The sequence below is a fragment of the Drosophila busckii genome, chromosome X (assembly GCF_011750605.1).
Source record: "Drosophila busckii strain San Diego stock center, stock number 13000-0081.31 chromosome X, ASM1175060v1, whole genome shotgun sequence".
Classification (NCBI taxonomy): Eukaryota; Metazoa; Arthropoda; class Insecta; order Diptera; family Drosophilidae; genus Drosophila; species Drosophila busckii.
In genome coordinates, this window is record NC_046608.1 from 22530587 (window position 1) to 22545703 (window position 15117).

General features: G+C 37.4%; 1 protein-coding gene across 3 annotated transcripts in view; it reads right to left on the minus strand.

Annotated features, from left to right (window-relative positions):
- Positions 1–15117, minus strand: part of LOC108605193 (maker324) — a 50670-nt gene that overhangs the window by 24010 nt on the left and 11543 nt on the right. For 2 of the 3 annotated variants that reach the window (XM_017994786.1, XM_017994785.1), the window contains exon 2: positions 11021–11097. In XM_017994786.1, the coding sequence (XP_017850275.1) occupies positions 11021–11097 (77 nt within the window). Of the gene's footprint in view, positions 1–231; positions 328–11020; positions 11098–15117 lie in introns of those variants that run through there. The other variant, XM_017994787.1, reaches the window with a different exon arrangement.

The following is a 15117-nucleotide window of genomic DNA, read 5'->3' on the forward strand; positions in this document are numbered from 1 at the left end:
ATGCACAATGGGCAATAATAGCAATAAAAAATATTTGAAGCCAACCTGCTCATAAATAAATGCGCAATAGAATTGGCAACTCACAAGAAAAAGAATAAACGGGCCACAGGAGCGCTAGCGCTCTCGCGCCCACTCAACTTTTTTTTTTCTTATCTTTTTTTCACTTCACACCACATTTCATTTACTTACTTTTCAGCTTATTGCTTAGATTAAGAAATAAAAAAAACTTACATCTCAATTAATTGCATTTTACGAACTTAGTTTAGTGTGTTTTACTAAGTTAATCACTGCAACTTGCGCACTTCAAACGCTTTACGTGCGCCTGCGTTGCTTACCCGAACTGAACTGAAAAATTGAGAGCGCGAGTGAAAGAGAGCGTAAGAGCGTGAGAACTGGCAACACTGCCTGGCAGTTGAATATCAATTAGTTACATTACGAAGCTGTTTGCTCTGTACAATGAGCACTTGTAGCGACAGTTTGAGAGAGTGTAAAAGCCTGCCGGATGAATATCAAATGGTTACATTACCGAAGCTGCTTGCTAAGTGTAATAAGCGCTTGTAGCGTGAGATTACGGAAGTTTGCGAGAGTGCGAACTTGGCAGGTAAATATAAAATGGTTACATTACCGAAGCTGCTTGCTATGTGTAATAAGTGCTTGTATGTAAGTTTACGCTACAAAGCTGCCTGTTATATTAAAAATATCCCAAATGCAGCTTAGATCTTTGGTTTAATTATTGAAGTATTGCACTATTGTTTTTTTTGGCAGATTAAATATAGCATTTTATTTAAATATTTATTTTCTTGCACTTTTTCGTTTTGAAATGTATATCATATTATAATATAAGAGAGAGAGAGAGAGAGAAAGTGACTGTGTCCATCAACAGAAAGTGTAAGCAGAAAAAGAGACCTTCCTCTGTAAACGGAAAGAATGTTAATAAAGAGAGAGAGGGAGAGATGGCTAATTGAGAAATAAAGAATGAGAGTATTAGCTTTAAGAACACTGACACTATTGCACTTAGATCTTCACTTCGATCTGAACACATCGAGGGCTGATCGCAAACTGAGCTCGCTCCAAGCAGTGGACCGCCTTTTATACCTGACGGACCTCACACACTCCCACTCCCACACCTACTCCCACTCTCGCTCGCCTTCACTGCCGCATATAAATCGAAGCAAATACTTTTCAACGCTCAGTTAATGAAATGTATGTTGAGAGATCAATTCAATTTGAGAACGTATAAGAAGATTTTCAAAGACTTGGTATGAACAATTTTAAAATATGTGTGAATAAATGAAATCGTATTTAAGCGCTATCTCCTCCCGTTTAGAAACGTATAATGGTCAAAAAGCGTTACAGCGTTTCATAGACGAACAGCGCGACAAAAAAGAAATCCAAATCACAATGTTATTGTTGTACACTTTTATTATAGAGCGTCAATGCAGAGCGGAGCGGAAAGGAATAAGAGCCAAGTGGGTGGCGGGGGAGGCAGTCGCTATAGCAGTGGTGGCGCATAAAACAAATTGAATGACTGGCATAAATTGAAGTATCTGTAGCTTATGCATGTATGTATGTTGAGCCACAAGAGTATTTCACACACACACACACATTTGGGATTAGAGATGGACACGTTAGTTCTTTTTAAGACTCTTAAACTAAAACGGGTTCGAAATAAATAAAGCCAAATTGCTTTTTAAATTAATATAAGTTGCTCATAATATTTTTTTTGCTTTAGTAATCGATTTAATATTAGTGCATGATAAAATTATAAATGTTAAGCTGTGAAATAAATATTAAAGCGCTGTTTAAATTTTTAAATGGCAAACCAAATGCAGAGACATTTTATTATAAAATGTTGTTATAATTTCTTGAATTATTAACTAATTTTGTTTTTTAGCAATGAATTAGCATTAGCAACATATATTTAATTGTTAAATTATGATAACATTCTTATTTCAAATATTATTACATTTAAATTTTGTGTATTTCTTTTACTATGTAATCGATGTATCGATTCTTTGAAGCGGCCATCTCTACTGTAAGCTATGCGAATGCAATGCAAAAAAAAAAAAATACCGAAATTCAACCAAAATCATGCTCAACTCATTATAAAAGTCACATTTCATGCTTGCCTAAATGATAAACTGCGCACAGAGCTCGAGCTGAGGCTGTAGCTGGTCGACAGCAAATGCAACATGTTTATGCTTTGCCTAATGGTCAGCTAACAATCTCAATATGGCAGCCACATGTGTGTGTGTGTGTGTGTGTGATTATAAAAAGTACTCACTAATATGTGAGTACATGCGAGCGAGAGAGCTCAACATGTTCTCTGCAATAAACAAGTACGCACAATTACGCGCTGCCAATCAAAATGGCGGCGGTTGTTGCAACAACAACAACAACAACAACAACAACAACAAAGCTAACAAAAGTTTCATTTATATAAGAGTTGGTAGTTTGTGTGTGTGCGTTTTAAGTTTGTTTTTTGGGGGCAATTAATCGAGTGTAGAGTCTCGAGTTGTGTGTGTGTGGCAATAAATTCGCTTAAATGCGCATTGTTTGTAGTCATTAAAAACGCATTTAGCGCATGGCAACGAACACACAGACAGACGCACATCATTATCAAAATGTTGCCAAATGATCATCATCAGCATCAGCATCATCGTCATCATGTTAACAGGGATATGGAAGTCGTCAGCAGTTGACATTAACATTGAATGTTATGTACACACATTACGTATACGCAATTTTTTTATTAACTCAACCAACGACGACGCAAGCTCAACACACTCGATGTGTGTATGATAAACTCAAAGTTAGGCCAAGACCAAGAGCACTTGACATTAACGTTTACGTAGCGCTATCTATTTTGCTATGTGTGTGTGTGTGTGTGTGTGTGACAACTATATGCAGACTTGTCGTCTTCGTCGTCAACTAATTTCTTTTTATAACTGCTCATACGTTGCCTGTGCCGCTGGCCTAAGCCTATTCAAGAGCCCAAACTGAAGCCAATATAGCAACAACAACAACAACAACAACAACGATATTTACTTAGCACAATCAATTCACTCGCAGTCGCTCTCACTCTCGCTTAACAAACTTTTGCTGCTGCTGCTGCTGCTGCTGCTGCCATTGAAAAGTCGTTAGCAAAACGTTAGGCAAACAACAACAACAACAAGCAACTTAAACTTAAAGAAAAGGCAACTTGCCGCTGCTGGTTTTGCAAACTTGCTTTTTGCGGTTAAACCGAGTTTATTTAACAATAAAAAATGCGGCTTTAAAATATGCGTAAATTAAGCGCATATTAAATTACAGTTACAGGCTTAAGACTAAGCAAACTGTTTATTGAATTTAAATCGAAAGGCGCAAGCAACTGCAGCAAAAGCGAATTGGCTCAGATTGTGGCAAGCATATGTGGCAAGTGCCGCTCTCTCTCTCTCTCTCTATTTAGTTTGCTTGCAGCAGCTAAAGCATCCATAAAATCATCCATAAATCCATTATGACAATTTGGCAAAAGTGGGCCAAGCCCAGTGACTATGGGTGGGCGTGGGCGTGGCATTAAAGGCGTAAAGTTTGTGCCGCAGCACAGATTTAAAACGCAGCAGGCCACATAAGTTACAAAAGAAAAAAAGTAAGAGTCTAAGCTAAGCAGCAAACAACGTACGTACGTATGTGTGTGTATGTGTGTGTGTGTGAGCGAGATAGCGTTAGAGCGAGCGCTTTACTGAGTGCTAGGCAAACAAAAGTCAACTTTTTTATACTTGTATTTTTTAAGTACTGTCAAGGGTATTGCTATCTATCTATGCACACACACACACACACACACATATACATAGAAAATTGTGTGACAGCGCGGCGCTGCTTTTGGCTTTTTGGCGCAGGCATACGCAGCATACGCTACACGTTCATCAAACCTACTGCTGCGCCTTGCCACACACCTGTCCCCCCCATACTCCCCACCCAGTCTAGCAGCTAACTTGGAACGTTTGGCAAGACACACACGTACTCTCTTACCTTGGCTTGCTGCTGGGCTCTGTGTGTTCATCATTGCTCTTTGGCCACCAGCGCGTCGTCGTTGGCGTCGTTTGCGTTGTGCAACTTTCAGATACTGTCATATGCTCGTTGCCTGCCACAGCCACATGCCACATGCCACTTGCCACATGCCGTTGTCGTTGTCGTTGCCGCATTCAGCAATAATCTATCATAAAAATGTACGCAAACAAAATATGATTTGGCATTTGCCTCTAAAGTCAGTCACTCAGTCAAGTGCGCTCGCTGCTTAGCATATATTTTAGCTAAGCTATGAGCCACCCTACTCTGCGCTCTGCTGGCTAATAAACTGCACACTATTTGCACTTGATTTGCTTTCATTTGTGGCTGTGTGTGTGTTGCAAGTTGAGTGCCTTGCTCTTGCTACAAAATCAGTTTGCCGCATTACAATTTTTAAATCGTTTTTGTTTCGCAAACTTCTCTCTATCTCTATCTCTCTCTTTCGCTCTTCTTCTTATTCTCCAATTTTTTAGCCTGCAACTGTCGCTCAATCTGTTGCTGAATCTCCCCAGAGCCTCAAAAGTGTAGCACATTACTTGTGTGCCAATATATAAATACATTTATATGTATAGCATACAGGGTTACCGAAATAGAATCGGGAAAATCTTTAGGCGGCATTACTGCGAACCGGAAAGCTTATACGTTAGCATATATTTGAGTTTTAGCTAGAATTAGCGAGGGTTAGCGCGTATACGAGCTTAGTTTAGCTTGAAACAGCTTGCATCACCATTGGGTACCCACATATGTATGTTCAGCAACCCGCTAAGGTTGCAACTCGCTACGTTAGTATATATTACGGTTTTATATAGCATCGGTGTGGGTTAGAACGACTTTGAGTTTAGTATAGCTGGAAACATCTTGCATCACCATTGGGTACCCCCACATATGTGTGGTCAGCAAGCCGCTAAGGTTGCAAACCGATTGATTACAAAAGTTTCAGCCCAAAATCCCATAAATCCAACTATTGGGCTCAGCTTAAGCTCTAGCCTAGAGCACATATAGAATTAAATTAATCCAACTATATTTCTTGGCTTAACTTTTACAATAATTTTTGGCATCTTACCTCGCTTGGGCCCCTGTATAGTATTTCTTTATGCTTGCTCTCTTTTTTTTTTTTTATATATATCAAAAGCTACAAAGTTAAAGCGCAGCGCCAAAAGTTTGTCTGCAGTTCACAGAGCTCAGCTCGCACTTTCTCACTCACTCTGTGGCACTTTATCGGTTTTTGCGCCACTTTGACTATCTCATATGTATATCTATTCGTATGTGTGTGTGTGGGCTTACGTATCTATGCTTATGCTCAACAAACATGAGCTGCTGCCATACGCCGCTCTAAGCCCAAATTTCAGTATTGCCATGGTAACTTTGCTTAAACACATACAAAGAAACAAAGAGAAATCGACGGGGGATGGGTCGCGGTGGTGCATGCCCCACTCGATTGGCATCGACGCGCTGCTTTCAACAACAACAATCAGCGTTGAGATATTGCAAAACAAAAATTCGATAAAATGCAACTGGGCAAAGCGCAAACAATAAAAAAAAATAAAATAGCGAATGACAAAGAAAAACTTGGCTTAACAAAGTTACCCTGTAATATTAACAAAACAACGGGCACACACCTTTGTTAGAAAAAATTGTTCAAAACACAAACCCAAAAACCTTTGCTTTGACTTCAATCGCTTATGCAGGCAAAAAGCAACAAACTGTTGGTGGCACAAACGGTTTTTGCTATTAGAAATTGCAAGTTCGTTTTTACCGCCAAGTCTTTGGCTGCAGCAAGCGGCGCTAAGAATTTGATTTCCAAAAGAAAAATGTATTCCAAATTCATAGTTTCGATGAAATTCTTGCAGTTATGAAAAAAAATCTAATTTACATCTATGAATGTTGCTAAAGCGAAAGCATCTAAATTAGAGCGAAATTAAAACGCGTTGATCATCAATAATAATTAGCACTTAAATTTAAGTTCAATTACTCTCAATTAATAATTAATATTGAAGTTAAATCAAAATATAATTATTGCCTTGTAATTCAATTAATTGAAATACTTAAGATTGAAGATTAGTCGCGACTTCAGTAATGATCAAGGTCTATATTTGGATTCAATTACTGCCAATTAATAATTAATATTGCAATTAAATGTAGCAAATCAAAACTTAATTATTGTCTTGTAATTCAATTAATTGAATTACTTGCAAATAATAATTAAGAGCGAATTCAATATTGCTGCGCAACAATAATGATCAAGGTCTAAATTTGGTTTCAATTAATGATTAAAATTTAAGTCAAATGTAGCAAATTAAAATACAAATATTGTATTGTAATTTAAATACAAATAATAATTTGGTTTCAACAAAAAACTCGGCTTTGTACATAAATCTTAAACTAAATAATACATTTTTTATTACTTTATAAATATTTTTCATCAACAATTTATACAGAAATTATGAATATTTGTTTTATTTGCCTGGCACTTAATTTTCATTTAATGCTCTTGCTCACTTTATTAGCATAAGAATAATACGAAAAGCTTAATTTTTGCTTTTGTTTTTTTTGCGGCTTGTGCAATTGTCAATCAATTGTCAGCGGATTGTTTAAGCTTTGCTCTTTTTTTTTTTATATATATAAAAATCACATGCTATATAGCCGAGGCTTAAGTCTGTCTGTAAAGCAGACATACATCAATTTTTTCGCAGCTCATTGTTGTTGTTATTGTTGTTTTCATCAACAAAGGGCATGACAGCTGGCGGGCAGCATTGATACACTGCGCGAAATGGCAAGGAAAAAAAAAGAGAAGGGGTGGGGGGACATACAAAAAAATGTGTGAACGCGTGTTGCAAGCATTTAGCATGAATTCTCGCGCTAACTGATGTGTCCAGTGTGTGTGTGTGTGTGCAACATGCAACATGCAGCACATCGGCGTGCTGGCTGCCAAACAGACAAATCCTATAGAAATTGCATTTGCGGCGGCAATTTGAATTGCAATTGCAACAGAGCCAACAGCCACAAAGTTTATACACCCCCCACCCCAAAGCTACTCACACCCCCCCAAGGGCAACGCCACGCATTCAGCATTCATATTCGCATTCGCTGCACCCAAGCGATTCGCCATTTGGTATTCTTGCGCTCAAAAGTTTTCTCATCGCCGCCGCTCGTTCTACTTTTTACTTTTTTTTTTTTTGTGTTTTGCTTTAGTTTTTTCTCACTTTTCTTACTGCTCTGTCATTTCGATTTATATCCAGGCAAGGCCAGCGCGAACGGCAGAGCGTCCAGTCCGCTGGACTAAAGCGGCAGCGGCAGCAGCAGCAGCAGCAGCAGCAGCTCGTTTATCAAAGCCAGCGAGCTTTGAAATTCTAAAATGTCCTTTCCGTAGAGGCTTCGTAGGTTTTGGAACGCGTGTCCTTGCGGGTAGCAGGAAATGTATTGGAGCAAATTACATTGGCGTTGTCGCTTGCGTCTTTTTCTTTCTTTTTGCTGCCTGTGATTTGCGTTTCCGATTCGGGGCGAATAAGACAAATAGATTAGGCCACCTTACTGACAGCCATGGGCGCCGCAATGTATGCAAGCTAATTTTAATAATGTTGCAATTACAACAAACAAGCCAGAAATTCCAAATTGTTGCTAGACAATTATTTGCTGAGTGATATAAATTAAAACTTTTTGGACAGAGCGATACAAATTAGCGCATAAGTTTAATTATTAATTTATATTTACAGCATGGCCTGTTTTTATATTATATTTATAGCATTAATTATTACTTAAAAGTTGTTGTATTTAAATTAGCAAATACTATTAATTCAGTTGTATTTTTATTTTTAATTATTACTTAAAAGTTGTTGTATTTAAATACATCAAATACTAATCATTTAGTTTTATTTTTTTTAGCTGAAATAATTAGCATTATTTGCTGAATTTTTTTTATAAAAATTAACTTCAATTATTAAATAAATTATACGCAATATTAAAATACTAATAATTTAGTTTTATTTTTAGCTGAAATAATTAGCATTATTTGCTGAATTTTTATATAGCAAGTGACCTGTAACTATTTATATTATGTATACATATATTATATATATTTGTTATTTTTTTTTTTTTTGAATTTCGCGCGCTTTTTTTCGCACTTTTATTTAAAAATTTAACTAGCTGCCGCCAACTAGCAATTTAATTTATGTTAAACAACGCCAAACGGTGAAATGAAAATTTTAATTCAATTAAAGCTTGCAACTCATTTCATTAAGGCACATTTGCCACAGTTAAGGCTTTCGGCATGAGAACAACAACAACAACAACAACAACAACAAGAGCAGCAGCAGCAGCAGCAGCAACAACAAACTACAAGACAAATAAAACTTATAAATAGTTTGGACTCACGACTGGAAAATTGAAAAACCCGCAGCACGCTGTCGTGCGAAAAGCAAAGAAAAACGCACACACACACACACATACAGGCACAGGCACAAGCAGAGCGGCAGGCACAGTGAGTTTTGCAATACAACAAAAGCGAAACGTTGCTGAAAAAAAAAAAATAAAAAAAAATAATAATAAAATAGAAAAACTTTTAGCGGCGCATTAAGCAACCCCAATACTGTGGACTCTGTGGTTCTGTGTCCTTGAAGCTGCGTAGGGGTCGCTAGTTGTATTTATGTCTGTGTGTGTGTGTGTGTGTGAGGCAAGTCGTGTGAAAATGTGTTGCTAACTTAAATTTATGCGACATGCCCAGAACGAATATACTACTCGATCAGTAAGCAGAGCTAGAAACAAAAAATAGGTAACGCTAGAAAAAACTCGCATAAAATTCAAAGGCAAGCGAAAAGTTTTTGCAAAGCTCAACCAAAAATAAAAACCAATACTACAACAGCAGTTGCTATAGAGACACACACAGATACACACACACACACACACAGTCGGTTAGAGGTTCTAACCTACACAACAACAACAACAAATCAGCGACAATTTGATTTATTTATTTTGACACGAACTCAACTAAAATATGCGCATAACAATGCGTATATAGTTATCGATATATATTGAAGTCGCTGCTGCGGCTTCGGCTGCATTGAGAAATTTAAGGCTAAGACAATTTTCAATGCTATGAAATATTTTCGAAAATTCGATACAGGCGAATTGAGTTTGTAAATTAACTTGGACTACACTTTAGTTTCTTTGCAGTGAAAGCAACACCAGCAGTGTTTCAAAATGGCTTGAACCAACTACAATATACACTTTAGGCATAAAATAGCGTTAGCACTTTAAGGTAGAAACTTTGGATAACAATTGTGAAGCTATAAAAATATTTTCAAAATTCTGTAGACCCAAAATATATATATACACTTTATAGCTTAGTGAAATTAACTCGACTACAATATACACTTTAGGCATAAAACAGCGTTTTAACACTTTAAGGTGGAAACTTTGCATGACGTGAGTTCTGCAGCAGCAAAATTCTATTCGACTACACTATACACTTTATAGCTTAGTTAAATTAACTTGACTACAATATACACTTTAGGCATAAAACAGCGTTGTCGAACTTTAAAACTTTGAAAGACAATTGTCTAAAAAAAAAAAATATTTTCAAAATTGCTTAGAGCCAACTCGACTACAATATACACTTTGTAGTTTACAGTCAAAGCAACAGCGCGTTAACTCAAACTCATTATAAATACATTTTTTTAGATGCACTGAACTTTAAAATTTCAAAGCCTAAAACAGCGCTTAAGCATTAAAATCGTGCGTTATATATATATATATAATTTTCAAATAGTTTAAGCAACGTGTCAAATTCGCAGCGTATATTAATTTCAGTTTACTGTTGACGACTACTATATAAATCAATTTATATTGCTATTTTTCATGCAAGATCAGCCAGCAAATGCAGTCTGTGTGTATGTGTGTGTGTGTTGGTGTGTGTGTGTGTGTGTGTGTGAGGGTTCCGTTCAGTATGCTGTTGCTCTCATTTGGTTTTCCGTTTGAATTTCCTTTGCACTCAATGAAATTTCAACTTGATTTCCGTCTCATGTTTGTTACTTTTATTTTGAGCTTAGTCGAGTCGAGTCGACAGTGGCAACAGCCAGGCCAGGCTAACATATAAACCAACTGTCGTTGACACCTATACATTGAAAGCTGACGACAGCTGCTCTCTCACTCTCACTCTCTGTGTGTGTGTGTGTGTGTATTTGTTTGTTTATTTAGCTTAATAGTTAGGCAGGCAGCGAGCAGCCTGTGGGCAGACACAAACGCTGTGGGCGACAACTAGCATGACATAAAAAAAACATGGAGATAAAAAAGTGGAAATATATATTTATACACACACACACACACACGCACACACAGACGCATATATATGAAACATATAGCCAATTTTAGGAATCCGCTTAAGTGCGACATTGATTTCCGTCACTGATTCTTGACACTGGGCCAGCGACACACACACACACACACACACACACACACACACACACATGCACAGCGACTGTCTCTCTCTCTCTCTCTCTCTGTCTCTCTGGCTGCTGCTAGTCGCAGGTCTAAAACCAAATTCTAAACCCAGCTGTGCTTGTTGAGCAAATCCAGCGCAGCGTGAGAAACTAAAGTGAAATATACACATATTGAAATGGCAGTTAAAAGGCACACACACACACACACACACACATATGTACATGTGTGTGCAGCAGTCGTGCAAATGGACCATAGCATAGATTTTAGGTGTGCCAGCTACAAATTCAACACTGACCCGCATCCTCCAGTCTACAGTCCTAGCCAGCAGCACATCTTTGTTGAGCATTTGCCTGCGTGGGCGTGATTGGGTTTTCATATATGTATATGTGTTTTCATATATTTGTATGTGTGTGTGTGTGTGTGGAATTGCGGCTGACTGGCGCCAGTGGCACTTTGCAAAATCTATGAGTTTGTATGGCTGCGTGTGAATTACTCAAATATATCTATAAAATATTGCTGGCAAACGATTTTTACATACCTCACAATTTTTGTAAGTCTTCGATGTAACACGGGGCAGCTCAAGTGGCCCAACTGCTTGTTCGTCTGTGTGTGTGCCTGTAAGGAGGTGTTAGATTAGATTCAACTAGGTCAACGCATATAGTAGCAACAACAACAAAAAGCTGAAAGCAAATGTGGCAACAGAGCAGCAAACGACTTGCCATTAATAACTTAGCAATTGAAGCAGCGCTAGGTAACTTGCAGGGGTTGGGGTGGGGGGTTGCAGCTTCTGAGTAGCATTAGAGCTTCTAAAATAGCCCATTGGGGGCTTGGCTTGGAACTTACGACTAAGCGCAAGCTGTCAAGTAGCCTGATTAACAGGCCTGTAGTTGGGTAGGCTGTTAGCCAAAATGGCAGCAGCAGCAGCATTGCCTGCTTGCATTATTGAAATATTGATAACAATGGCAAGTGCAGATTTTTAAGCTGCAACTATATGAAGCAAGACTTTATATAGTTGCTCTGGCTACATTATTTGGCTATAGAATTAATATAAAGTTATAATTTTTACTCATAACAAGAATTTGTCAATAAATTGGTATATCGATGCTATCGATAATTATGCAAAAAAAAACCCAAATCCCTCTACTAACGAAATCTATACAAAATACAGGCTATGTAAACTTATTAGCATCATTATTATTATTAAGCTGGCATTATATCGATAACAACAGAAGTAAAAATATTAATTAGTATGTATTTAATACTAATCGATAAATATGCAAATAATACACAATTAATATTAATAAACATGATATTTTTAATATTTATCCAAAACTAGCAAGAAAATTAGCGCTGTATATTTATTATATGAATATGTTTTACTTCTGTTGGCTATCGATGCTATCGATAATTATGCAAAAAAAAAAACTAAATCCTAAAACTAACGAAAACTATACAAAATAGAGGCTATGTAAACTTATTAGCATTATTATTAATATTAATAAGTATGTATTTAATACTAATCGATAAATATGCAAATAAGGGCACAATCAGCCACAAATATTATAAAACATGAAATTTTTAACATAACTAGCAACAAAATTAACGTTGTATATTTATTGTTTTAATGTTTTACTTCTGTTGGCATAGAAGTAAAAATTATTAATAAATTTTTATATGCATACTAATCGATAAATATACGAATAATATGCAAGTGTAACTAGCAACAAAATTAGCTGTGCATATTTCATTAAATTTCTAAGAACAACTATTCATAGCGGCAATTATGCAAATCAAAACGTTTTCAAACTTATTTAAGACGCCTTAAGCGTTAGCAGCTCAATTTATTAGCTTTGTGTACTTGATGTCAATTATTATGAAATTTCGCTTGCTTGCTTAGAACTCACAGAACTTATGGCATATTGATTTGTATCGATAACCTACTACACGCACAATTACATGTCAAGCTCAATGAATTGCTCAATAGTACTTGGAAATTAAAGCACTTGAGATGTAATTTGTAATTTGTGTGTCTAAAGAAATCTGTCTCCGAATTGAATGCTAGTCAAAATGGCCTAAATAATTAATTTCCCGTTATATTTGTGTGTGTGCGTAGATCTCGTTTGAACTTGTGTGTAAAGTATTTGAGAATTTTGTGTAAATAAATAATTTGAGGCACTTCATTTGAGTGGCTTCAATGGCAGCAGCAGCAGCCAAAGCAGCCAACGTCGACTTTTTAATAGCCATCAATGTCCATCAATCTCAGAGAGAGAGAGAGAGAGAGTTGCCTTGTATGCTAAACTGTGTCCAGCGTGGGTTGCTGTCGTGCTGTGGCCTAATGTATCATATATTAAGTCAAATACGAGAGAGAGCGAGAGAGTTTGGGTGGGGGGATGGGCTACAAAACTAAATCAAAAAGCCAATGAAGTCAGGTCTACTGGCTGGACTGGCAAAAGGTCAAGCACTGAACATACATTTATCTATAAAACAGCAAACCCAATGGACGTTTAGACAGACAGACGAACAGAGAAGTTTATCTGAGAGCATTGAGAGCTACGCAAGCTGCTTTCAATCAGCCACCCACTGTTGTTAGCCAAACGCTTATGATTAATGTTGGCCCACAAGCGTTTTAAGAATGTTAATTTGTCATATATGCGACGTGTCCATCCGCAAGCAAAGTAAATGACAGTAAAAAGCAAAGAATTGAAAATGAGAGAGAGAGAGAGAGAGATGGAGATGGAGACGTGAAGTGAAGAGCAAACAAATTAAAAATGTATTATCAAGTGCGCTCTGGGTGGCTCTGGGGGTCGAACAATCGAATCAATAATGTTGAGTAATGCGACAAAACTTGATTGCAAGGACATGGCTAAGTGCATGTAAATCCTGCAGACATTTTCGATATACAATTTTCAATTTACAATTTAGAATTTACGTTTGTGCGATTTTCATTCGTTGCAAGTTGCAAGTTTTTGGTTTATGGCTGGCCGCAAGCACTTACCACTTTTAGCTGTGTTTAAATACTTGCACGATTTCCGCTAACTTTCAAAATGGCTGTCACACGAACAGCAAGAGCTTGTCAATTCGTAGTCTACATTTGAGCGCAAATTGCAACATGACAGTGTCAGTGACGTGTGTGTGTGTGTGTGTGTGTGGCAAAGCTGCAAAATGAAATTGAAATAAATGTTCTGACGTCTGTAGCAGTTTTATCAATCAAACAATATAGCAGCTATTAGAAAATTTTATAGTTGCTATTAAGATTTCATAAATTTTGTAATTGCAGCTTGCAAAAATCCTTTGCTTGCCCTTTGTCCAGCTGTCCGTCTGTCTGTTTTGTAGACTGTACGTGCTAATTGGTTTATTTTGTGGCTCAGGCCTTGAGAGTAACGTTTGATTGTGTGTCAGCTTGAAAGCGAGAGTGCTTAAGCTAAGGCGAAGCAAAAAGCAAACGCAAGCACTCAAGCAAACACACACACACACACACACACACACAGAAACTTTATACATAATTATTGCCACTGGATTTGCTCTTTTCTTTCTTTCTTTATGGGTATTCATGCTTATTCATTCAGACGACGCTAGTGACGCATTTGAGGAATTCGCTTGTGTGTGTGTGTGTGTGTGTGGCATGTGGCATGTGGCATGTGAAGCGCGCGCGTTGCCACAAGCTGTGCCGCCTCTCTCGCTGGTCGGCTGGCAATGCATAAAGGCAATGAATGTATAAATGCCTGAGTTATGCATTGATTAATGCCCAGGTAATGCGCTGCGTGTCCGCCCCTAATGCCACGCCCACGCCCACACCTGTCTCGCTGACTGACTGACTGACTGAAGTCTGCTCTGCTGTGATAGGCAGCAATCACATTTGATTTTAAGCTACTCAGCGCGCTCGCAAGCTGCTTACAACATCTAATAACTCAGCCAATTAGACTCTAAATGTTGTGCTTAAACTTTTGCGCGTATACGTAATATTTTTTTTTTTTTTGTATTTATGCTTTTTACACAGCACAGCACACACTTTCTTATTATTTTTTATTTCAATTTCTCGTTGCTAGGCCATCATAAAATCAAAAAAAAAAATAAGAAGAAGTAGCAAAAGTACATAATTGTTTCAGCTTCAGCAGCATGGACCATGCCCATGGCCGGTCGCGTTTAAGTGAAAAATAAACTGCCAATTTTCGTTGGCGACCGGCTAACAATAAGCAGCGGCGGCGTCGGCGGCAGCAACAACAATAACAATAACATTAGCAGTACTCACTTAGCAAAGGTAAGTTATTTGTTTAACAGCTGCAAGTCAGCAGAAAAAAGCAAAAAGTAGCAGCAGCGCACAAAATGTAAGCATAAGAAAAAACGAGACTTGAGCAAACAAGAGCAAGCAACAAATACAAAAAAAAATTTAAAAATCTAAAGAAACAAAATACACTGGAAATGATGTTGAAGAGAATTGCTGAGAGTCAAGCAGTAAATAAATGTGAGCTGCTTTGCTTCGTTGTGCATAAATAACAAAGATTGCTTGGTTATCGATAGTATCGATAAATGTTAATTAGACGTAGACTGTTGTCTAGGCTTTACTTTTGGCTGCTTAGCGTTAAATGCTTATAAGTTACAGTTCGACTATGCTGCCTAGGCTTTACTTCTGGCTTG